Below are 24081 nucleotides of genomic sequence, written 5' to 3' on the forward strand. Positions count from 1 at the left end.
TTTGTCAGACACAATCTTTGATTTAAAGATGTTTCTTCTTTTTGTAACTAAAGAATAATGATAATGATAATGATAATAATGTCAATAATTGTCCATAATATTACAACTATTTTTATATGCCCAGACCTATCCGTTAAGAATGTGGTAGATCAATAGTATGGCTCTCGTTGCCAAAAATTAAACGTAATCTTTTCATGGGAGGTGGTGGTGGGTTTAAATTTATTTCTCGTTTCTTATGCCGCCTCTCCCGGTCTCTTGTTTTGTGTTTCTTTCGACGCCTGCCCTCCTCCACACCCTCAACTCTTAAAACTTCGTATTCCGGTTCATAGCTGTCTTCGCTAAGGCTTGTACCAGACTCAATAACATCATCTAATACTGGAGAACGCTTCATTCGTAATGTTAGCTTTAGCCTCCCTCCTGTTCTTTCCGGAGTCGCAGGACAAACTTGGCAGTTTTGATTGCTACTCAAAGACCATTGACAGTCAGGTAGCGACATCGACTTTTTTGTGCTTTTGTTCTCCTCTGTCACCAGCCTATAATCATTTACATAATATTATTCAGCCTGAGTAATTCATGACTCTTGTTCTGGAGTAATTTGTCAATTAAAATTTTGAACGAACAAAAATGAACTGGCGACTTTGCTTAAATAGCTTCTCATGAAAGTATTGAATTCAATTTGAAGGAAATAGAAAAATCATCTCAATTCAAATTTCGTTATGAAGATTTATTTCAAATGACATTGCTAATTCCAAGGCAGACCGAAAACTTTACTCAAAGCTAAAGCGATTTATTATCTACTTATTTAGCAACAATCACGTTAAAAATAAAAAAACGCCTGTCGTTTTTAACAGAAATTAGACCGCAAATGATCATTTCTGACAATTTGATAAGAAGATAAAATATGATCAATTGTGGTCGAATGAAGATTTTCGATTTTTCTCACCTTCCATTACCCCCTCCAGCAGTCCTTGAATTCTCCTGCAAATGACTGCTCTTTTCTTCCCAGCTGTTGGAATTAGGCTGCGTATTTGCACTGCGAGGCCAAGGTTCCTCAGGTATAAGTGCAGGAGGCTGCAGGTGGCTAAAGGCTTCGCCACCTCGTGGCAACTGCAACCGAGATTCTGGACTAACCGATTGTCTGTCGTTATGTCTGCCTCGTCTTATCGCCGATACTTCAATGTCTTCCAAGTTGCTTTCCTTTTCGTTAAACTCGTATATATCACCCTGAATGCCTGAATCATCATCGGCAACCGCTACAGCTGCCACTGCTATTGCGTCATTTCGTTGGTGACCCCTTCGCTGGCTCCTTGTTAATCTTCCGTTAGTTCTTACTCCTTTACTTTTGTTTCTTGTCGTAGAAACAGTCTGTTGTCCACTATCAGGCGAGTCACCCTCGACACCAGATTCCAAGGAAGGTTCAGTGAGCCGTTTGTGATTCCTACGAGACCTCAAGCTGATGTCGGTGCTTTTGGCTCGCTGCTGAGATAATCTTTTTATTGTTATATTTCGCCGATCCTCAGATTTCCTGAGATTCATGCTGTGTGAATTGTCCACGGTATCTTCTTTTCTTGGGAAATTTTGATCTGGATTATTTTTTTCAGTCGTCAACACTTTATCATACGTATTGTCGTCCGAGATGTCTTTCCTTGCAAAGATATCGTGAGAATCATGCCTCTGTTTTCGTGTATCATACAGACTTTCGTGATTACGCCGTAGATTTAGTGTGTGAGATTTTTTTTCTGAAACAATTCCATTTTGCCTTAAAACTGACGAGTCATTCTTACGATTTTCTCTATCTTGATGATCGTCATTTCTATTTGTATGACTTTTAGTAGCAATCGATGATACCTGGACAGAATCTTCCGATTTTTCATAAGTTTCTAAGGAATTTTCATTGGCAGTATTTATTATACTGAATTCTTCTTCTTGCAGGTGATACTTCACCTGATTTATTCTATCAGATTCACTGTTTGTTTCACTTATTTCTCGTGATACGGAACTGGACCGGCTAGTTTCACTGGAATTTCCATTTTGCTGATTATTGGAAGCTGTCTGAAAGCCCATTGAGTGGGATTGATCTTCGTTAATCTTATAGCTGTGCTTTGCATTTTCCATTGTATTTTCATGCACCATTAAACCATCTCTGACATCCTCAGACACCTGCATTCCAATGAACCTTTTAACTCTCTCCTCGTTTTCTTGTTCGTTAATCTGCATTTGCATATCCTTACAAAAATTATCTTTATTTTCAATAGACGCACGAGCTTCTTCTGAAAACTCATGCTTTTCACTAGTTGAGTTATGAAATTCATTATTCTTCGACGATCCGTTAGCATCAATCTGATAATCAAAATTTGTATGGCATTTGTTGGGCACGCCATCGTTCTGCTGATTTATCTGAAGGGAATCCAGATTCGAGAGACAAGGAACAAGAGAATTACCACAGTTTTGCCGACCATCAAAACATATTTTCTTATTATCAATACCATAGGATTCAACTTCTCGAGATTCGTCTTTGTCAACATTATCCATCGATGAAAGAGCAGATTTTGACATTTCATACGCATGTAATGTAGACAGCCTGTTTTGAAGATTTTTGTTCAAAACATTTGATGCTCCTGAATTTTCGTCGCCATTCTTGGGATGAAGTCTCCCCATATTGTGGGAATTTTCATCGAAAATGTCTGCTCTTAAAGCGTTGTTCGAATGACCTGGTTGCAGCCTTGAGAGTAATTCGACATTTTCACTCTGTGTTGGATCGGATTCATTCTTGCACATACTCATTTCATGCTCGTCTGGACTGTTTGTTGTGGAACTGCTCGACCTCGAGGAACCGTCATCTTCACTGGCCCGGGTTCTTTTCGTCTCTGTCCTCTTTTGAAGCCTGTAAGGCATGCGCGAATGTTCGATTCCGCAAACGAATATCACAAGACTGCATTTTGACAACTCAAAATTTGATTAAACAAAGAAAACGCTTTACACCATCATTACCTAGACTTGAAACATCAATTGCAAATTTTCAAGTTTCAAAGCTCAAACACAAATAGTAAGATGGACAACCACTAATCGTGTAATGTTGTTCACCAAATTTGAGTAGCAAATAGTTCAGTGTCATGATTTTTAATACATTCGAAAATTGTTAATCAAAGTGTATGAATGTTGTCAAAATATTCTTGCTGCATTGAAATGTATTTCGTAAATCTATACAAACTTGTAAATATGGCCCCTCTAGGTATATTTCATTACTCAATCGCCAAACTACACTGCTCAAAAGATATCTGTTAATTCTTTTGTATTTGATAGGGTAGTTTAGACACTACAAGTACAATACAAGTCTTTGGAAATGGTTATCGACCATTGAGTACAAAACACCGCGAATTACAGAGCAATACTCCTACTACTATCAGTATTTTTAAGAAATCATACTTACCCTTTTAAAAAAAATTCTATCGCATTTACCAGTTTTAAGAGCCGTGACGATATATGATTAGATTACACAAATATATACAATTACTTACCATGCAACTTCACTAACATGGATAAAGCTAAACATAATCGAGATTTGACAAAGGCATACCTGGAAGCTCTGAGGCTTTGACTGTTTTTGTTGTTATTGTTGTTGTTGCTTTCCGGTCTCGTCACCGACTGTTGTTTATTCCTGAGATTTCGGGTGCTGACAAGATTTGAGGTAGAGTGTTGTCGAACCTGTGGGTTTTCACCATTGTTGTTCACGTTTACTGGCTGTTGCGCAATGTCCGAAAACCGACATCCCTGGGCAATCAACAGCTCCGCGTCATACTTGGTCAACCCTTTTCGTCGCAACTCTTTCATACTGAGAGACAGGGGTGTTACAGCAGAATTCGCAACCAGCATGGCATTTTTATCTGCCAGAGAATTTTCAGTTTGCTGCTGCTGCTTGTTTCCAGACGGAGGCTGTTGTCGATGTTTTGTACGATTTATACGATTATCAGTTTCTCTTAACCGATACCCTGTAACAATTGAATAATCCATCAAAAAGTCTACCATTTATCTGGGTTGAAGATGTTACACAAATACATAAAAAATCTACACAAATATTATCAAATAAGATCAAGATATAACATGCACTACCGATAATTTATGATGGTTTCTGCTGTTTTATGTATATGTGTATATGTAGCCTATTACAATATCAATAAAAATTCAATACTTTTGCATGAATTACCAGATGAAAGCTCTTCGCCTGGTTTTTGACTGGCAAATGCACCTGTCCCACGTCTCTCACACGTTTCGCATTCACAGTAACAGTTACCGTCACCAAAAAAATCCTCGCCATAAAAACAGGTTATTTCTTCTCCCACTTCTATATCACGCAAGACTTTGACGCAGGCAGTGTCTCTTCCAGTTGCGACGAACTAACAAAATTATTGAAAATTGAATGTCAACTAATATTTCACGCTTTAATTAATCATATATTTAAAAGACAGGAAACTTGACGCAACATATTGGAGTCCAAATTTCGACAATCTAAGCTGCTTAGATTATCAATATTGACTGTACCTTACAATTTGCTCGACAGTCGTGATTAATGTATGCGGCCGGGCCCAGCCAAAGCTGAGCACAATTCTTTCTACAGCTGAACATTACCGAGAAATCATTTTTTCCAGGATGCAATAAAGCTGCTTCTTCCTGAAATTATTGAAATAACTTCTATTTTTAAAAACGAAACGCTTTGCCCAATGCTGAATATCGAATACATTGGCTCGCTGTTTACACATAGAAACAAATCTCACAGTATGTATCAGTGATTACTTGACATTAAACTGGAGTAGTTAAAGAAAGATTAAAACCTTTTCACTAAGTTCTGCTATGCACCCTACGAGGCATGAAATCTTTTCATGTTTTGGCCATCGACGAGTTGCACATATTTTGGCACCCTTCTGTCCCTCGAGTGAGTACCTGTAACAGGGCTCAATTGCGAACCCTGAATTTTTGTCGAATACTCTTAAATACCGGTAAATCTGCAAATAATTTATAATTTATATCAGAAAAATTAGAGTATACAGTTAACGAACGTAAAAAATAAAAGATATTTGCAAGATCAAATAAAATCAAGTCGTATTTCGCCTTACACCTTCTATGCACATATCTGTAAGCTTTAATAATTATTTCATTAAATATAAGCAGTTAGTTGATATATAATTATCAGATACATCCTGGAATACAATGTATGGGTGTGGTTTATATTTTCTTTAATACTTACATGTTTTTCTAGATTAATCTGCTGCTGTTTAGATTTCGTATGGGGTAATCTTGCACCCCAATCACCCCCCATTAATTTCTTGTAGGCTTTCTCATAATTTTGAGTTTGAATGAACTCTGTGATAATCTTGCGCAGTTCGTCTTTATTAGCTTTCAGAGGTCTGTATCTAGAGTATTAAAAAATAAGAATTATGAAGTGTGAATCTGTGCACTCCTACGTTGAGAAAAGTTATTTCGCATTAATAAGATTGCAATTGCTTTGATATTGAATAAACAAAGGATTCACGAAAGAATTCAATTTCATTCCGATTTTGTTTGTTCCTTAAATTGATCGTTGAACAGTCAACTGATTGATACCTTATATTCATTTTGTGCGTTGTGAAGCCTAAGTAGGGATCAAGCACTAGAGACGTTGCAAGATCGTCGTTGTCAGAAAGCTCCTTGGGTGTCATACCACCTCCGCTACCACCACCACCACTTCCTCCATTGGGCTGCATTTTTGCCCCCACAGTTCCGCCTACTCCCAACCTTCGCTCGTGCTTTCTCGCTACACCTGCTGAGCCCTGACCTGACAAACAATCCACCACCATTCTGCGGGTCTTGCTCTCACTGAAATCAGAATAACGAATAAACTATCATCAGTTCAATTCCGAACAAAAATTTCTAAGCTGCCAACACTTTGATCAACTTTGAAGTCTGACAGAAATTACAAAAACCTGTAAAATGCTTTCTAAACATACGAACAAAAAAATGCATCGTTATATTACAGGTGGAATAATTTTCTATTGAAGATGTACTTCATTGTAACGAGTTACGTGTCAAGAGAAAACATAACAAACATTTCATTCAACAACATCACAAAACTCGAGATTTTGTTAGTTGAGGTAAGACTAGAGCTTACGATTTAACAGGATGTTAAAACTAATGCAGCATTTACTTGTTCACGGTATATATGAAGAGGTTTACAAAATGCTAACTGCAGTTATAAAGGTGCATAAAATTTCATTCAATTTCACAGGAGAACGCATCTACAGTAACAATAATGGAGATTATGAGGGTAAAACATGATCTAATGCCATTTATACAGCATACCTAGAAACAGAATATTTCTCATGTGAAATGCATGTCTAATATATTAGACACCTGGGCCTAAGAGAGAAATTTGCTTGATTTGAAGGAGCGGATAGGTGAATGAATGAATGATGTTGTGACCAGTGATGAATTCTCACAAACCATTGTACAATTCATTGGAAGATTAAGAATGCTAACAGTTGATCAAATGACTAGAAGTATTCGATATAACTACGTGTAATGTAAATGCTGTTATACTGATCGAAGCTGTAACAATGTGATCCAGTAAACCTATCCTGATAGAGAGTCAAGATTGTTGGATGTTACATGCTACATCTTTACAAGAAAGTAAGACACCTTGCATTTTATAAAGGGAGAACCCCAAAAAAAGATGATAATTCATAAATTAATATGACACTTTGTGACACTGAAAGTGAAGCTTCGCATAGTGATAATCATGCGATAACTACAATGGTGATGAGTTATTGAATTTAAGCAAAATTTATAATATTTTGACAATTTGACAAGAGGCTCTGGCGACCATGCCCTAATGGCCGCAGACGAACCGAGTGCCTGCTCGATATCCGTTTACTCCTTTATTGTGGATTCAATTTGAGAAGTTGACCCGATATTTTGATCCGAGCGTGACACTCGGTGTCCGAATATTATTATAATTACCGTAAAATGCCGCTCCTTATAGCAGGGTTCTCGCATTTTAGGTATATTTTCCGATATTTCACAGCGCAGAGAAGACGCGTTCCGAGCAATCATGGCAGGTTGACCGCGATACGCACTTGGAAAAATTAAACAATTTTATCGTATCAGTCCGTTAACCGGATTCTGAAACGGTCTCATCTCATTACCCGTACTTTTGAGTATTTTTCAATTACAAATATTAACACGTCTTGCACCATATATTAGGCGTAATATTGCTGAAACTCTTGTTTTGGAACTACAAAATATCGCGTATGCTTCTGTACTCACCGAAGTATGCCGATCTAGGGATATTTTCAGTGGTACCACGCGGTTAAAAATGATTTTTCCCTTGAATCAGTGGCTGATTAGCATGCCTCGCGTACCGCGCTACGCTCACTTCTCAGAATAGCAGTCGAACAGAGGGAATAAATTCTTCAAAATGATTCTTAACTTGTCACCTATTTCTAATGTTTCATCAATTTCTATGTCGTTTATTCATAGTATTATTTGTCTACTGGTGCCAGAACTGTGTTGTCATGACGACCGTTCGGCGTTCATTGTGAAAATCTTACTTGACAACCTTTCCAGCGTCAAAATGACGGTGGAAACTAATAATATTTTTCACAATTTTCGCATTACGTGAAAATGAAGTACGTTTTATTTACGCAGCTTTCTATTCGAAATTTTACGTTTCCAATAAGTCTGACTTGTTTGTTCGCGGCTTACTTCAAGCCCGAATGAATCTTCAAACTGCTTTGTTCACGTGCTACAATCGAACGCCGATTCACAGATAAACCATCGCAGGTTGAAATGATGAAATCGACAGTGACTGATTGCCGATGACGGCACAAAGAAAATTCAATCAACCCAACAATTCTCGTTAATTGATTAATAATTTGAAGGGCCTGGGAGTTGCTAACTCCCCGATACGCTCCTGAGGCCGGCGCAATCAAGAACATCTCCAAATCCCACGTATGCACGTCACGCTGCATGTGTCTCAATAGTCGCTTATCAATCGGCACACATTCGAGCGTCAGGCGTGTTTCTATTTGAACACAATCGGACTACATCGCGGCTTAACACGTATTAACACGTTAGCTCAAAAGCTGTCATTTTCTCGATCGTATCTAGGCATAGTAAACTGTAAACACAAGTAGTACCGTATCAGCCGTTGATCGGCGAAGGTTATAAATAGTTTGAACACTGCCGTTATACAGCTGCGAAAGGTGTTTCTGACCGTGGCGAAAGAAAGAGACAGAAGTTCCTTGATACAAGCACGTGTTAACCTAACAATCGATATTTAATCGAATTAGTCATTGGATTAATGAAGTAGCGCGAAAATGGCCATGGAACACAAAGATGATCACGGAACTTTGAAAAGCCCGAAGAATCTGAAAACCGGAATTATCGACTTCACCGCGGGTTCTCTCGGTGAAAACACATTATCTCCATTTTAAACTATCAATTTTTTTTTAGCTTATTATTTAGAAAAAACGAGCCAATAGAGCTTATCATTGCTTAAATTTTTAATTTTATTCATTTATTCATTAGTATCCAAACAATCGGACGCACTTTAACTTAAAAAATAAAAATAATAACTTGAACCTTGATCTTCGTTTAATATTGACCTCTTTCTCGGGTCTCGACTGTCATACAGAGATAGACACTTACACACATATTTTCTCATCAAAGTTTCAGTAAATTGTTTGTTTTTGTCAGATGTTCACATATCTCTCCTACTTTTTTTCCTTCTCTCTCTTAGATTGAGTATGATTATTATCTCCTTACTCCACAAATGTTATTTAATTTCATATATTTCGTATCATAAATTTTGTTTTTAATCATTTTTTACCTTTACTCATGATATTAGGTGGAATAACTCTGGTCTATGTTGGACAGCCGCTAGATACAGTGAAAGTAAAGATGCAAACATTCCCCCAATTGTACAAGGGGATGGTAGACTGCTTTATGAAGACTTTGAAACAAGACGGTATAGTCAGAGGTTTATACGCAGGGACTATTCCTGCACTCGCAGCAAATGTTGCTGAAAATTCTGTATTATTCGCAGCTTATGGACTGTGCCAAAATGCAATGGCTAATTTAACAGGTAAGAAATTAATTACGTGTTTTAACAAATAACAGACAATAGTTTATCGACTTTAGATATTTTTTAAGTTGAACGAGTCACTTTACTCGAATTACTTAACTTGTCTTATTTTGATTTCCTAATTTGTGTTTTCTAACAGGTGTTCAGAAAGTAGAAGATTTGAGTTTACTGGGGAATGCCTGGGCTGGTTTTTTTGCAGCATTTTTTTCATCCTTATCACTTTGTCCCACGGAACTGATTAAATGCCAATTGCAGGCTATGAGAGAAGTTGGCACACAAAAAGCAGCTCCAGGTGAACGTGTTGTATGTAGGAATAGTACATTGAAAATTTTTGTCAAAAAAAAATGATAAAGATTCTCATCGTGGTATGTCGTAATAATTTTCATGGGAAATCACATGTATAAGAAAACGGGTTATACTCTTGCGATTGAAAATTAGACACACTGATACTATGATATTTAATTTCACAAACTCGTGTACAATAATATAATTTTCAATGTCTTTTACAGAATTTTATTGGACCCTGGCAATTGACAAAACAAATTGTACGTGCAGAGGGTCCTCAGGGCTTATTTAGGGGCCTTTTATCTACCATTGGTAGAGAAATGCCTGGATATTTTTGCTTTTTTGGTGGTTATGAAACGACGCGACAATTGCTTGCAAAACCAGGACAAAATAAAGAGGATATTGGCTGGATTAATACAATGATAGCTGGAGCTGCCGGTGGTGTAATATTTTGGCTTGTCATATTCCCAGCTGATGTAATTAAAAGCAGAATACAGGTTTGTTAGGCATTTTTATTTCTTTCTTTAGGGTTTCGCTAAGGGTTTATACCCATCTGCACCCTATTTCACCACGTCGGCTAAAGCCAAGTTAAATTATTTGGAACTGTACATTCTAATAATTTGTCTTGTTATGCAGGTCCAGAATCTGAGAAAACCGGTGTATATTATTCTCAAAGATGTTGTTCGAACCGAAGGTATCGGTGCTCTATACAATGGCTTAAAACCAACATTAATCAGAACAGTACCCGCTACCGCAACACTATTTGTTACATACGAATATTCGAAAGGATTGATGCTCAAGTATCTCGATGATTGATTCCGGATTATTCAATTATGAACTGAGTTACAAGTGGAAAATCTTCAATTCATGGTAGTCGAAAGTCGGATTGAATATTAGGATGAAAATTCTTTTGGGAGAATTGGAACAGAATTAGTCTTTAGTTAGAACATTTTCATGCATTTTCACACGTTTCAACTGAAAAATGTCATTTCCTGTAAATCCCATGTCTCTATTCGTGCTGTACAATAGATTATATATTGTACAACCGTTATACAAAGACTTTTAGACACTGTTTGTCACCTTTGCACGCCTAGAACAGGAACATGACAATATTCTTCAACAGAAAAGATAATTATCTTGCGTATTTTTATAGGTGTACACAAACACATCTAATAACAAAAATAATTATAATACATGTAACATATTTGTTGTAAATAAAATGTGTTGTTCTGTTCATACTTGCAGACTGAATTTACAATTTTCCTACGATGCAGAGAGGTCATCTTACTTTCAGAAATTATTGGTCAAGAATTTTCTGCTCCAAATACTTTTTCTGAATCAGCTGTCTCGAATCCCATTCATGCCATGATACCTGCAAAGTTGAATAGGTCAAAATCAAATCATTATCACAGACCATGATTATGCGTTTATATGTTTTTGATATGGCGAACAGAATCTGTTGTAATGAACGTAGCTTTTTTTCACTTGATATATAAAAAAGATTCTACCAAGAAGACGTACAATAATTGGCTTGTATCCTATTTTTTCCAACAGCCTAATTTTAGTGAGGTCTTTGCCAAGTAGAAGATTAGTGTTCTGAATGAAGCAACCAGGTGTACAAACGACTACTGCAAGCCATTTGCATCCTTCGGGATATATTTTTGGTGCTCTTTTGATTTGTCCGAAAGGAATTTGACCCATTATTTGTTTCACGGGAAGTGGTGAATTATTCTTATCCAAACAAATAATCACATCTCTATCCACAAATTGTGGTAACACCAAATCTAGATGCATCATTTCACTCGAGCTAAAGATTGCCTGGAAAAATTTTTTGTAATTAATGTGTTAATTTTTCGCGTTGATCCAATGGATATGTGAGAAAAACGTACATCATTGCAATTCAGTTTAGTACAGATTTATCAATACGAAATAATTTTGTAATAATTAACCAAACCTCAAGAGTATTCATAATATCAACCGTAAGCTTGTTTCGAATATTCAACTTTGTAGTATCTTTGTTTGGCGTTCGGGAAACATTTTTCTGCAAAATTAACACAAATATACGTATATGTAGATACATGATATGAAAACACTAATTGATGCTTCCCAGAGAGTTCCTTGGTTAATTCACACTACCTTAGTTATCATAGTTCGTGACTTTATGTCAAGTCTTGGGCCTGTGTAGTCTGGGACTTCTATTTCAACATTTGCATCAATAAATAATATTTGAATTGGTAAGCTGTATGCTGTTGGCCCATATGCCAACCTAAGATCATTAGGGTCCAACACCATTGTGATCAAATCCTTTGGATAGACGTTCACAATACTAAGGTATTGCAAACAGTTAGCCAACGAACTTATGTATCTGTTTTAACAAAAATAAATGGTGTGACAGACTTATAATTGGGTCAACACATACAATTGTCTCTGGTAGACTTGAAATGGAATTTATCTGGCATTTCAGTGAAAAGAGAGTTATAGTTTGTTTGGCAAAATGAACGTACCTCTTTAATTCTTCCGTCCTACTGCTATCCCTTAATTCATCTAGGATACTTTCATAGAAGTCAGGATACTTGTCAGGAGTGAAATTAAAGCAGGATGCCCCAAGCATTAAACGCTCTAGGTCCTTCAGCCTGGCGTTGTTCTTAGTCTCGGTAAACCTAAGTTGATTTTACACATTAATCTGTTAATAAACCATAAACGCGTCCCTTGAGAAGACAGGATTTTTAAGGGCTATTGAATCTTTCGGGAATTACGATGTTGAGTTTGCCTCTGAATCTCACCTTTTCATACAAGCAGTCAATACCTCTGTATGATAGAGGCGGAGCGATACACAAGTTGCAACAATGTGCACTACGGCTTGCACCGAAAGTCTGGGTATTTGCGGTAGGGTAGATGAAATTAATTTCTTAATCATGTCAGACCCTTCCTGAATATTAGATGAGAGCCTGGGAAATGTAGAGGCATTAAAAATAATAACGTATCATAAATAATGATCGAAAGTCAGATCATAAACTTGATCTACATATGTACCTAAAATTAACAGTGATATCAAACATTCTTTTATGCTCTAGGGTTTTAGACAGCCGATCATCTCACCTTATGGATTTCATGATAGATGATAGGCAAATTTCATTGATGGTATCAATATCTTTGATCACTCGGTCGATTATTTTCACCAATAAGTTAGGGTTCCTAATTGGTGTTTGGGTTTTAAAAAATCCCATTGATACGATGGCCAGCTCGCTAATATCAAGTTCGTCGACGCAAGACGTAAGATGGTACTCAAGATTGAACATACTACCAGGACGTACTCGACAACAATTAACATAGAACATAAATTGTACTAAATTAATTGGCGTCAATTTGCTCGGCTTAAGAATATTCTTATTCATAATAAACCAAGAGAAGTCCGTGTACTTGAGGAGTCTCCAGGAGAACCAATGGTCACAGAAATACAGCGCCTTGTTCGGCGACCAGTTTGGAGCTCGACGTATGCAGTCCTTGTCCAAAGCTTTGTAAAATGATTCGAAACTTCGGTCTTGCCTGTGGTGTTTCAGAGGCCAGAGAGTGACGAATCGTAAGACGTCGCTGAGTTCAGAGTCCGTGAATTTCTTGCAATTTTCTATTAAATATCTGATAAATTTACAATACTTTTCATCGGTGATACACTCGCCATTTTTCTTGGCGTAGTACGATATCCTCTTGAAGGCATAAACTATCTCTTCGATAGGTAACCCCTTCCAGCTCTTATTCAAGTAATTCTCTATTTCCTCCTCTGCTATCTCCTCGGTGCAGGCTGGCAATGGCTGGACCAGATTCTCAGCGTAAGCTTCTCTTGCCTCCATAATTGAGTGCGCATACTTCTCTTCGGCGTTCTCGAAAACCTCCAAAGTTGGGGGAACTTGATCCGATTGTTCCAAGATTCCATGATTTGTATTACTCGCATATTCATATTCCACGGTACGACTTGCGGTACAATTATTTCTCACATTTTGAAGCAACGTCTTCTTCTTATTTTTTTCCACGACCCAACTCGACGCCGCATTGTTGGTTATTTGACGTTTACCCACGCACCTTCTAACAGTGATAAATACCTCGCTTCGACGCCTCAATAGATGTCTAAGCATAACTTGTAGCTATGAGAACGAAGTTTAAAACAATGTTAAGGAAATATTCACACGACTCAGTTTCTGCTGGGGAGTACATCAAGTTCGCTGTGTTCACAGGCTTAGAAAGATTGAGATTGATTCCCTGGCTAGTATTCGATTTGAGGTTATGTGAGAAAAACCACGCTGCGCGGGTTCTCGAACGCGAATCTCAATGGCCCACGTGTTTCTGTCGATCCCGCTATTCAATGACTATTCAAATTGTGATATTCGCCCGGTCGGTAAGGGTAGGAGTACTACATAACCTTAAATACAGATACGGAATAAACCTGTTTGTTCCCTCTTTGAAAAGATGATCTGTTAAGTCGAACTTTAACTCGTCCCAATTAGAATAGCACCGTGTTTAAATTCTTCATCAATAAACACTGAAAATCCCAGAACCCGGAGCGAATTATGAACTAGATTTTCCTGCAAATTATTGAATGATAATGAAGTGTGAATAAATTCATTTCATGTCCAACAGCCAGAAGTCGATTTATTTCACGTACAAACCTCGATACATATTTGGAAAAAGGGTTTAGGTCTAAATGTTGCTCTTCTTCGACTTTATTTGTGACATAGTAATTGTCATGTATTGTTCAGCTCAATCCAGACTCTCGAAAGCCTTATCCTACAAGATATTGGTGATTTCGAAAATTTTTAAAGCAGTTCGCTTACTGCGCAGTATTTCTCGCCTTGTCCCCCCCTTTTTCCATGCCTGCCTTAAATACAGTTTCAAATTTTTCGACTGAACGAGGTCGGTACTCTCTCTACGACATTTGTGGCAGAGTAATATATGCAATAACGTTATAACATACCCTCCATACTTGTCAATTCCAGAAACAGCATAACAATCATAACATATATAATATACACATGTATATATATATATATAATAGTTTCATATCATGGGTACCGATTCGCTTTAATGATGCCAATTATAACAGGTTATACAATTATACGTTTACGTACACGTTCGTCATTTTTTGGTTTTCAATTTTTAGAATTCTTTCAGAAAGCTTGCAGGACAAGTTGTACGTGTATATATACAAGAATATTGTTGTTGAGTATCGAAAAAATTGATTCGTAGGTAGATTACACGAGCTCATTGTTAAAAAATTAATAGTCATCGCCGATCACGCTACTTCCCGGAAAATTGTCTTCGTTGAATTGTCCTTTGTTCCCGCCATTTTTCTCCTGGACTTGGGTCATGTACCAGTCGTAAACTACGTCGGGATTCAAGCCCTGAAAAAGAGATGAAAAATATCGATCAATCCCCACTTCGGAGTACTTCATTCAATTATGCAAACACGACGTTCATACTCGTGGAAAAAAATTAACACTTCCTACTGTTTTTGGCCGAAAAAAGATCCAACTTTGAAACGCTGTAACTTTGTGCAAATTGCAAGTAGTAAGTTGAAATAGAAACAACAGCAATGCTGAAGATTTTTGCTTCAAGCCCCAATTTCCAGGTTTAATCTCAGGAATTTTGCCTCGAGAAATCCTATCTCAAGTCAGTATTATCAAATTTGTAAAGTGAACCGTTTCGACTTCATGCACCCGGTCATACACAGCGAAGAGAATTGTTTTTATATTTTCAAGATAACCATTTTATAACACAGATTTTTCCCTTCAAATTGGTTTCTTTGAAATTTGTATACGATTTCTTCTCGTCAAGTTATAGAATATCAAAAGAAATAGTGTCCGATAAAATTCGATCCCATGTAACCAGCGAAAATCTAAAAAAAAAATTCTTTTCATAATTTATAACTCCGCGAAGTCAAAGGTCCACTTTAAAAATTTCTCATATATGACTTAAAAAAAAGAATTACTTGAAAAAGAATGCGAACAAACAAAATGTGGAAAACAGAGCTTGAAGCCAAGATTCTCACTTTCAAAATTTTTTTCGATTTAAAGTTCTATTTGTAATTTACGCAAATTTACAGCGTTTCAAGCGTTGGGCCTTTTTTCACAGAAGAACGAAGGGCCCAATTTTTTCCACTCACGTACATTGCCTTTATTTTATTCATCATCATAGTTACCCTGTCCAGTAGTGCAGTCAAAAGTCTCGATCTGTCGTAGTTGTTGTCGATATTGTTGCCGGATCGCGAGGAATGAGAAGACTTCCTTGAGCTGTCGGTCATTCCAAAGAGATCCTCGAGTCTGTGTGCGGTACGATAGTCAACTTCGTTCGTTGGAGACGACGATCTTTTACTTTGAATTCCCCGGCATTGAGGATGAAACGGATATTGCCTGTGGATGGAAAAAATTTCTGTCATCTTATGATTGTATTTCCAGAGAGACGAATTTGAAAATAATGGAGGAATTTCTCAATGAAATCGGAAAAAACCTACCAAATTTCAATATTATATTTGAAATAGAATTTTCTACAACTTACAGGCAGATCTCACCGATGTTCATCTGCCTTCCCTCTCGCAATCTGGGAAAATCGGCATGTATCAAGCTCGCCGAATAGCAGATAAAAATTCCCACGACGAAAGCGCATCTTTGAAAAGTCATCGTCCCTGGAAAATAATTTTTTTTCACAATATTAATAACACATTTTTAACATGGCTAGAAGACAGATTTAAAACTTTCTTCGTTGGCGCGTGAATCAAAGCGAACGAAATAAAAATGAAAATATAACATTGAAGACCTGCATGCTAAAATTTTTTTGTTAATTTTTTTCCTAACCGTTGCGAATTACTTCGCACTGATTAGCCGACCCTGCTCTTGATCTCCTTAAATTCGATCCAAACGCGTCGCTTCTTCAAGCAAAGGTCGACAAGTAGAAGCTCAACTCAATTAATTAGTTAGTAGAAATTTTCAAGTCTCAAAATTAAATTTTTGATCCGTTTCTCCTTTTTTCAAACTCGTTACGTCGACCTACTCAGCGTATAAAAATAAACGATAAGCTCGAGTGCAAACATTCTTCAAACTCGTGATGCGCTGCATTAGCGCCGAAAAGAGAAGAGAGCATTTATATATACAGTAACCGAGAAGAGAAATTCGTGCAGTTTCGCAAGATATTTACGATTTCAGACTCACTGTCGCCGTCCCGGCTCGATGCAGAGTGACGACGCAATCTCATCCCCTGCTGAAAAGCTTATCCCATGGGAAAATAATCCGCTATTATATGCATTGCGATCCAGATACTTAGAAAGCGCGATCATCATCTTATATTTCAGAATCAATACTGAGCTGGTCCGATTCAACTCCCAGTTACATGATATACGATCGTTTATATCACGTTGCAAGTGAGATTTGAAACAAGTCGTGTTTGTCGAACTCTGAGTTTTCTCTTTCAAAGGAGAGAAAGAAGTAAGAATTTCGAACTTGCGACTGTATTAGTTAATAAAATTGAATTTGGTAAACTATAAGATCGAATTTTGTTTCACTTGTCAATCTCTGATTGCATTATACAGTTTATTTCACAAGTAGATAATTAGGTTCACTACCCAAGAATGGGAATCGCAATTTATATGTCAATAAAGTTGAATTTGTTAAACTAAGATCGAATTTTGTTTCACTTAAGGATCTCTTATCGCACATCGTTTATTTAATAAGCAAAGGTTCAATGCGTAAGAACAGAAACCGCATTTCGTGATAGGGTACAGTTTTCGCAATATAGTTGTCGGTGTCGATATATTATTTTCATCAAAGGATTATCTCTCGAGCTTTGATAATTAACAGCGTGGGAAGTTTTGCAGGTGCAAAGCTTTTGTAGAAAGTTCCTTAGGAGGAGAGGATGGACCGGTTTGACACCCAATTTACCGCATCTGAGATTATATATTAATTCTCCTGTGTATCCTTATTAATAGCACTGAATTCATCCCTTCCATGACAGGGGTGTGAATAATTTTCGGACAATCGACAATTGGCGAGCCTCTCCGGACTCCTTTTCAACCCAGTTATTTACGTGATATTTGTCGATTTATTACTCCTCCATGCGAATCTCGAGCAGCACGCGAAATCACATTAAGAAATTCTCTCAAGAATATCGCTTGTACGTGATAACGCGGGTATTAAGTGTGACACGCGATACGAAGATTGATAAATTGTCGTCTTCTTAATATGTAAAAACGAAAAAAATAAGGCGATAATATTGACGGGCCTCTGACGTTTTCAATATTCCCAAAAACACAAGGAAAATAATAACAACAACCACGATTTTATTACTTTTAAAAATAGTTTTCGCACCGTGAACAGCTTGAATGCCTGTTTAATCGTTAAGACGGCGAACAGGCTTATCTTACATGTTAATTATAATGTTCTTCCACGTTTCACACTGACCATTCAAAAGCTGTGTACACCATGCTTGCAGAGTTTGTATTGCGCGATGCTTTCTGATTGGTCAGCGTCCCGTGAGTCTTTTCAGTTAGCGATAAATTTGAAAACAATTTATAATACATTGCAGAGTTTGACAGGAAACTTACGGTAATGAGTGTTTGTTACTAAACTATTACTAAACTGATATAGAGCAGTGTTTAGAAAATGGGATGTAAAAATCATCGTTTAACTTGAAATGTATATGTACTTTTGCATAGAAAGTTCCTAATTCCGAAGTGTGTAAAATTTATTTGTCACCCCCGAGGGATCGTAATTAAGAGCGCAATTTGCTCAGCGTGTTTTGCATTTCAGTTTTTTCTTCACTTAATTCCCGAAACTTCTTTCTCAAAATAAGACTGACAGTAATTAGGCGCGTTTTAATCACAAGCACGTTAAGAATTCTCTGCAAAATGTAAAGCATTTTTTCAGATCTATACTATATTTAAGTATGCGTGGATCGGTGATTGCAGAATGAATAAACGAATGAATTTAGCGATAATGTAATGACATTTCAGTAAAACAAAGTAGCCGTAGTTTTGTACGAAAACGTGAAATCACTCGTCTGGACTTAAGCTACTAATTACTAAATATAAAGTGCATTCTCCGATTGTGTAATGAGCAATTAAGAGAAGAGACCATTTTGCAATTACAAGAGGTTTCGATGAAAGAAAGACTGTAATAACTGATACATCAATGATAACGATATTTATAATATAAATAAATATTTTCGTAAAGAAGCATATTTTTGAGAAGAGAGAATATTTGTTGCTGAACATTCTTTTAAAATGCTACTTCGGTTTCAGTTGCGTTATTCTCGTATCCTGCTAACAAAGAAGCGACGCGAACGTAGTTTTTCCTTCCCCAAAATCCGTGTCACGTTTCGGGTGAATCTTGATATCTCAATTTTTGTTCGATAAATCAAGTAGGTGTATAAATTTATTTACCAAAACAATTTCGAATGCCAAAAATTTCAACAATAACGAATAGTGAAAATTTACCGCAAAGGTAAATTAGCGGTTCGGTAACTTCTCGAAGTTTAAAACACCGAACTTATTGCCAAATTCCGGACAAAATGCACAGATTTTAGAAAAGTCGCAGTGCACTTGCAGATGCCAAGTTACAGACGACGGACTGGATTGCAAACTTGCCAAAAATTCACCCAACAAATTACATATTTCATATTAAGTGGCTAGATGTGTGTGAAAGATTTTTGCACGATGTGACTGGGAAAAATCGTATTCAATTCGAATGCCTCGGTGTAATGTAATGACTGTGAATTGATCGACTCGGTAAGTAGCGACGAGATGATTTTGAATCGAGCAATCCAGTCTCGTAAAGTATTTTTCGCTCTACAAACTAGGTTCGTCAATCAGCGTAGAACAGAATAATTAAATCAAGCAAAGTCAAGCATAATTAGAGGAGTGAGAAACTTCTAAACTTTGGTCATTTGTTGCTAATTAGCTATCCAGAGATTACATCTAACACACTTTTGCGCGACGAAAATTCCTTCCCATTTGCTGAATAAAATTCCCCGCGCACTCACTGCAACGTTGTTTGCTAGATTACCACACGCCACTTCGTTCCTATTATCATCACTACTACTATTATTTTCACCGCCCGACATAGTTTGAAATTTACACAAAATTCACGCCGCAGTAGCTCCCGTTTTCACTGCCAAATCCACGCTTTTTACACCCGGTTGATTTCCTGCTTAAGGAGGTATTCTGGTCCAGAGGCCTAAATTTTACGCATTTTTCTAACCAAGATACAAAAAAAAAAACATTTTTATCATCCATTTGTTTTACAAGACCTTTATTGATGTTTCAAAAATACAAAAAATAAAAATATAAAAATTTAGAGGTTGGTAAAGTGGGGACTACAAAAAAAGGCGCGTCCTGGTCGACATGTTTTTGACTCTTGTAGTGTCAAAAATAACTGCAACTTCGAAAATGATTTGAATTTAGAAAAATTCTCTTAGAAGTTTATTCTTAAAGGTCTAAACTTTTAAAATATGGAGTAAAAAAAATCCATTTTGTCTGTTTCCTCTGACTCCTAAAACACTCTTTGACCCTTTGTCTCAGCGATAAAACGGTTCGAAATCTTGTCTGACTTCTAAGCCGAAGATACCGAAAGTGTGCGTACATGTAATAACATTATAAAACTCGATTGTCACGGTGAATCCGCAAATTATTAATCTGCCGTGATATAAGTGATTAAAACTTTATAGAAAATTGACGTCAAACATTTTTTCCTTTCTCGTCAATTTCGGAAAATTTCCTCTGCCATATGAATATCGCGAAAGATTTATTATTTATTTCTTGATTTAAGACAAAGTTATAGGCACAAAGTTTTTCGAAAACAATTTTCTTTTATATTCTTCCGTTAAATTTTTATGTAAGTATACAGTTGAAGAAATATGAGATATGAGAAATCAATACGCATGAACATAATCTGAAATCGAAGAAGAAAAGTGGCGAGAACGGACTTACATTTTGCCCATGCAATGACATATATAAGAAAGTACAAACTTCTCGCGAATAATAATCCCGGAGGGTGCAGAAGTAAGCTGCGGATGGTATGAAAGAAAAAAGTAAAAAGTAAAAATAGAAACTTTCGGCGTACCAAGTTGATCGAAAGCTCGGATTTCGAAAGTGCCGCTGGCGGGATATTCGGTTCAGACTAAAGTTTCCGGAGCAGCCGATCTGACTCCGAACTTGAAGGATTCCGTCGTTCAAAGGACGTTAAGACTTTGCGGCTGCCGAGCCGAAGGGTCCGAACATTTCTGGACAGCATTGGAACTTTGTAAATTTAATTGACCGCTCGTAGGTAAAGATAATATTAGAAGTTAGGCGGTCCACCGATCCGTAAGGATCGCGTCTTCGCAACTAATCTCAGCTTTACACTCAGCTTAGAATTGGAGAAGAGAAGAAATTTCTTCGTCGAATAATTTCTCTCATCGCTCGTCGATCCGAAGCAAACGCGAGTGCTAGATGAACTTCCGGAATTGGTCCTCCGATTTTTACGAACTGAAATTGGTCTTTATTTATGCGGTGATCGAGTTGCTGCAGCGCCAACGCAGCTGTAATTATTTCGCGCCAAACACTTAATTAATCGACCAATTACAGTTTGAGGCCGTTCGTGAATAAGGAAAGTTTAGACAACGCCGACATCCTCGTGCAGGGATTCCATCAGCGAGTGAAATCTTCGCATTCGGTACTCGGTGACACCGTTTGCATAATAGAAGCGAATATTTAATTGCATCGCAAATTTTGATCGTCGAATTTGTGGTAAAATCAACCGAATCGTGAATCCGTTGAGTCGAAGATTTTGCTATGCTACAATTTACGAGTAGTTATGAATAATTGAAAACAAAAAATTAGGATCAGATTTGGAAAAGAAGAACAAAGAAAAAAAAATCGGTTAAATTATTTATTCGTGCATCGAAACTATAATTAACTGAAATAAAATTATTACTAAATTGTGCAGCGTTCAAATGAAAGTCAAATGAGAAGCAGGCTTAGGGTGAAAATGAAAGGTAGAGGAGAGAAAAGATTTTTTTTTTTTTAGGCAGCCGATGTCGAGGTGGCTTTGACTTTGTGATTCTGCTATAATTATATTATTACAGAAAATCAAACGGGTTTTGGATTGTTTGCGCGAAATTAGCTGGAGTGCGGCGCGCGGCGTGATAATTCTTGATAAAAATACCGCCAAAGGTGAAAAAGACGTATTTCATGAAAATTCCCGTGTAATTTTTATGCGTGAGTGTAATCACCTTTCGCACGAGATTATAATTGAACCTACATACATATGCACGTAGAATCCCTGACTACGTTGACGAAAAATAACCGTGTATTTGCATGAATATAGAACTTGAGAGGCACACAGAGAGAGAGAGAGAGAGAGAGAGAGAGAGAAAAGCATGTAAATTTTTATACAAAATAATAAATTGTAAAAAAAATTGAGGTGAAAAAAATTTATTCAAAACAGCCTGAGATTAGAGTAGGTGTGAATTTTTGCATGTGATTGCAAGTAACAATTTTGATGTTGATTTTTAAAAGTACCGAATACATTGCAGATTAAAAAATTTTACCAAAACGCAAGTATTCCGCGGTGATTTTTGAAACTTGAATTATTTCCGGGGGCAAAACGGCGGACAAATTAATTGCCGGAAACCGTTTTCTCGTACAATTTGCGGCAGATATTCACGTGTATCGGAAATATTTACGGAGTTATTTATCATCGATTTGAATTCTTCTGAATGAAACATGAATCTGATAAATATTCTATTTGTTGGCGGTAAATTTTCGTTCGCGTACGTACGAATGGAAAATGCCTACAGATGGATATTTAGAATGAAAATTTTGAAAATGCTCCGGCGAATAACGGAGTGAATTTTTTTTTCATATAAAATGAAATTGCGTATTTGAATCGATTATTAACTTTTCATTCGCGTTTGTATATATTGTAAATTAATATTATATATGTTCACATCGAAACAGTACAATAAGGAAAAAGAAAACATAATCCCTAAGCAAAAGTTTGCACAAATGATCATATTTTTCCACCCTGTAAAGAGGGGATAGAAAAAAGAGCCTTGACGTATGGTGCAGTGGCCATGAATGAAAGAATGGCTCGTTCGCGATAGCGTGACTTCTGCGTATCCGCGAGAGCTGGACGAAAGATAGAAAAGGAAGAGAAAAAGAGGACCCCAAGAGTCTGGGAGATGTGGGACGCCACGGCGTCTCGGTGTCTGCATTCGAAAAGCAGCCACTCGTTGCCGCAATCGCCATTCAAGAGTCGCGGTAAAAAGTTGCTCGGTGAAAATTTAAAGCAGTCGTACGAGTTGTCAAAAATTGATTTACGCTTAAGATTTTTATTTTTTGACAATTTTTATCAACAATCACAGACCTCGATTAAAAATGTCGTTTTGAAAACCGGCATAAAAGAAAGCCCGGAAGCTTGTTTATTCCGAACAAAATTATAACAAAACCACGTGTCTTGGTTTGAGTAGAAAAAAAAATTATGCAAACATTTTTCAAATTGCTGAAAGTCTATAGAAGAGTTAAGCAAAATATTTTTATCGCTCTTTACATAATTCGCGATATAATCTGAGGGGTAAAAATTGAAAAAATAAATGTTCGAAGAGAGAAAGAGAAGGGAAAAAAAAAGAGACGAGATCGTGGCAACTTACTTTTAGCTGCAGCGAGGATTTCCGCACGGAACTTCTGCAAACGAAAACTTCTGATCCTTGTGTGCACAGGGTGTTTTCAGCTTCTACTATATTTTTATTTATATCTGTTGTGTTTTCTACTTGTCGGAATGAGCGATGGGGAAACGGGCGAGGGTTTAGGCGTGTTGATACAGCGACGTGTCGCACTTGAGGAACCGGGGTACCAAACCTTCGGGCTTAAGGATCGTCGAGCGAATGATTGGTAGAGCTTGCGCGCCCCCGCTTATATACTCGGCGACTCGAGAAGCCCCTTCTTCGCCATGTTTCCGTTGTCTTTTGCGCGGTGTGACGTCACCTCGACGCAACTATGATGTCACAGAAAAATAGTTTCGCCATAAAGTTGTATTTTATTACGCAGGCTAATGCGTGGAGAGCATCTGCGAGGACGATTCGGAAACTTCGGAAAAGGCTTTGTTTCGTCAGATTTCCCTCTCTTCGAAGTCCTTGTACTTTTTCACTAAAAAATAGCTCGCACAAAATTTTTAATACTATCTCAACGACGTGAAGTTTCGGAAAAAAGCTGTTTTCGGGAATTTCAAAATTGAAATATGATCCTTAAGTCCTTTGGTCGCTGTGTTTTGTATGGCGAAACGAAAAATTTTGGCACAACTTGAGTGCGATATTTATATTTATTTATTTTTTTATAGCGAAATAATGACGCGAAATCGAAGGAATGCGAGCCAATATTGAATACCGTCTGATCAAATTATTCATGTTTCATTTTTTCCAGGCTATAAAAATAGTTCTTATAACATATGACGTTTATCGGGTTTTCAGGATATTTTTATATAAAAAATAAATCTCGTGTACTAAAAAAAATCACACCCGTTTCAGGTTTGACAAAGACTTTTGTTACGTCTAACAAAATATAGCCACCGAAGGATTTAAGGATATCTCAATTTCGAGATTCCTGAAAATAGACTTTTTTCGAAATTTCACGGAAATATTCCAAAGATCTTAGAAAGTTGATGGAT

At 37.0% G+C, this 24081-nt stretch overlaps 4 protein-coding genes across 7 annotated transcripts; 1 reads left to right on the top strand and 3 right to left on the bottom strand.

Moving 5' to 3' along the window:
• On the bottom strand, positions 1-7413 carry LOC124412588 (histone-lysine N-methyltransferase Suv4-20). 4 transcript variants are annotated; one of them, XM_046892586.1, is made up of 9 exons: positions 7297-7413; positions 5599-5850; positions 5243-5408; positions 4830-5000; positions 4540-4668; positions 4190-4394; positions 3578-3989; positions 944-2884; positions 1-533 (listed from the first exon to the last, which is right to left on the bottom strand). In XM_046892586.1, exons 2-9 carry the CDS (start codon positions 5829-5831, stop codon positions 134-136), a joined length of 3657 nt encoding a protein of 1218 aa, XP_046748542.1. In that variant the 5' UTR covers positions 5832-5850; positions 7297-7413; the 3' UTR covers positions 1-133. The 4 variants fall into 4 exon arrangements, with proteins under 4 accessions (XP_046748542.1, XP_046748543.1, XP_046748540.1 ...); XM_046892587.1 differs by lacking the exon at positions 7297-7413 and adding an exon at positions 6991-7286 and having other exon boundaries at positions 4205-4394; XM_046892584.1 differs by lacking the exon at positions 7297-7413 and adding an exon at positions 6991-7286.
• Positions 7414-8084: 671 nt separating this feature from the next.
• LOC124412591 (mitochondrial ornithine transporter 1) lies at positions 8085-10633 on the top strand. The gene is made up of 5 exons (XM_046892592.1): positions 8085-8439; positions 8879-9115; positions 9255-9418; positions 9625-9897; positions 10037-10633. Exons 1-5 carry the CDS (start codon positions 8349-8351, stop codon positions 10214-10216), a joined length of 945 nt encoding a protein of 314 aa, XP_046748548.1. The 5' UTR covers positions 8085-8348; the 3' UTR covers positions 10217-10633.
• On the bottom strand, positions 9617-13716 carry LOC124412589. The gene is made up of 7 exons (XM_046892589.1): positions 12500-13716; positions 12184-12348; positions 11905-12060; positions 11537-11765; positions 11355-11441; positions 10922-11218; positions 9617-10772 (listed from the first exon to the last, which is right to left on the bottom strand). The coding sequence occupies exons 1-7, from the start codon at positions 13528-13530 to the stop codon at positions 10698-10700; spliced, it is 2040 nt and encodes a 679-aa protein (XP_046748545.1). The 5' UTR covers positions 13531-13716; the 3' UTR covers positions 9617-10697.
• Positions 13717-14011: 295 nt separating this feature from the next.
• LOC124412592 lies at positions 14012-23310 on the bottom strand. The gene is made up of 4 exons (XM_046892593.1): positions 23069-23310; positions 15947-16073; positions 15591-15801; positions 14012-14793 (listed from the first exon to the last, which is right to left on the bottom strand). The coding sequence occupies exons 2-4, from the start codon at positions 16066-16068 to the stop codon at positions 14668-14670; spliced, it is 459 nt and encodes a 152-aa protein (XP_046748549.1). The 5' UTR covers positions 16069-16073; positions 23069-23310; the 3' UTR covers positions 14012-14667.
• Between the last annotated feature and the right edge of the window lie 771 nt (positions 23311-24081).

This window comes from Diprion similis, chromosome 11, assembly GCF_021155765.1.
Source record: "Diprion similis isolate iyDipSimi1 chromosome 11, iyDipSimi1.1, whole genome shotgun sequence".
Lineage (NCBI taxonomy): Eukaryota > Metazoa > Arthropoda > Insecta > Hymenoptera > Diprionidae > Diprion > Diprion similis.

Excerpts from the sequence above, each read along its gene's own strand:
- LOC124412588 (XM_046892586.1), bottom strand. The coding sequence starts at position 5,831 with ATGGTGGTGGATTGTTTGTCAGGTCAGGGCTCAGCAGGTGTAGCGAGA. Across the intron at positions 5,001-5,242 it reads AGATTAATCTAGAAAAACAT|ATTTACCGGTATTTAAGAGT; the intron begins GTAAGTATTAAA and ends AATTATTTGCAG. Across the intron at positions 4,669-4,829 it reads TAGCAGAACTTAGTGAAAAG|GAAGAAGCAGCTTTATTGCA; the intron begins GTTTTAATCTTT and ends CAATAATTTCAG.
- LOC124412591 (XM_046892592.1), top strand. The coding sequence starts at position 8,349 with ATGGCCATGGAACACAAAGATGATCACGGAACTTTGAAAAGCCCGAAG. Across the intron at positions 8,440-8,878 it reads CTTCACCGCGGGTTCTCTCG|GTGGAATAACTCTGGTCTAT; the intron begins GTGAAAACACAT and ends TCATGATATTAG. Across the intron at positions 9,419-9,624 it reads CAGCTCCAGGTGAACGTGTT|AATTTTATTGGACCCTGGCA; the intron begins GTATGTAGGAAT and ends TGTCTTTTACAG.
- LOC124412589 (XM_046892589.1), bottom strand. The coding sequence starts at position 13,530 with ATGCTTAGACATCTATTGAGGCGTCGAAGCGAGGTATTTATCACTGTT. Across the intron at positions 11,442-11,536 it reads CACGAACTATGATAACTAAG|AAAAATGTTTCCCGAACGCC; the intron begins GTAGTGTGAATT and ends TTAATTTTGCAG. Across the intron at positions 11,219-11,354 it reads ATATTATGAATACTCTTGAG|GCAATCTTTAGCTCGAGTGA; the intron begins GTTTGGTTAATT and ends AAATTTTTCCAG.
- LOC124412592 (XM_046892593.1), bottom strand. The coding sequence starts at position 16,068 with ATGACTTTTCAAAGATGCGCTTTCGTCGTGGGAATTTTTATCTGCTAT. Across the intron at positions 15,802-15,946 it reads AACATCGGTGAGATCTGCCT|GCAATATCCGTTTCATCCTC; the intron begins GTAAGTTGTAGA and ends TTCCATCCACAG. Across the intron at positions 14,794-15,590 it reads TGACTGCACTACTGGACAGG|GGCTTGAATCCCGACGTAGT; the intron begins GTAACTATGATG and ends TCTCTTTTTCAG.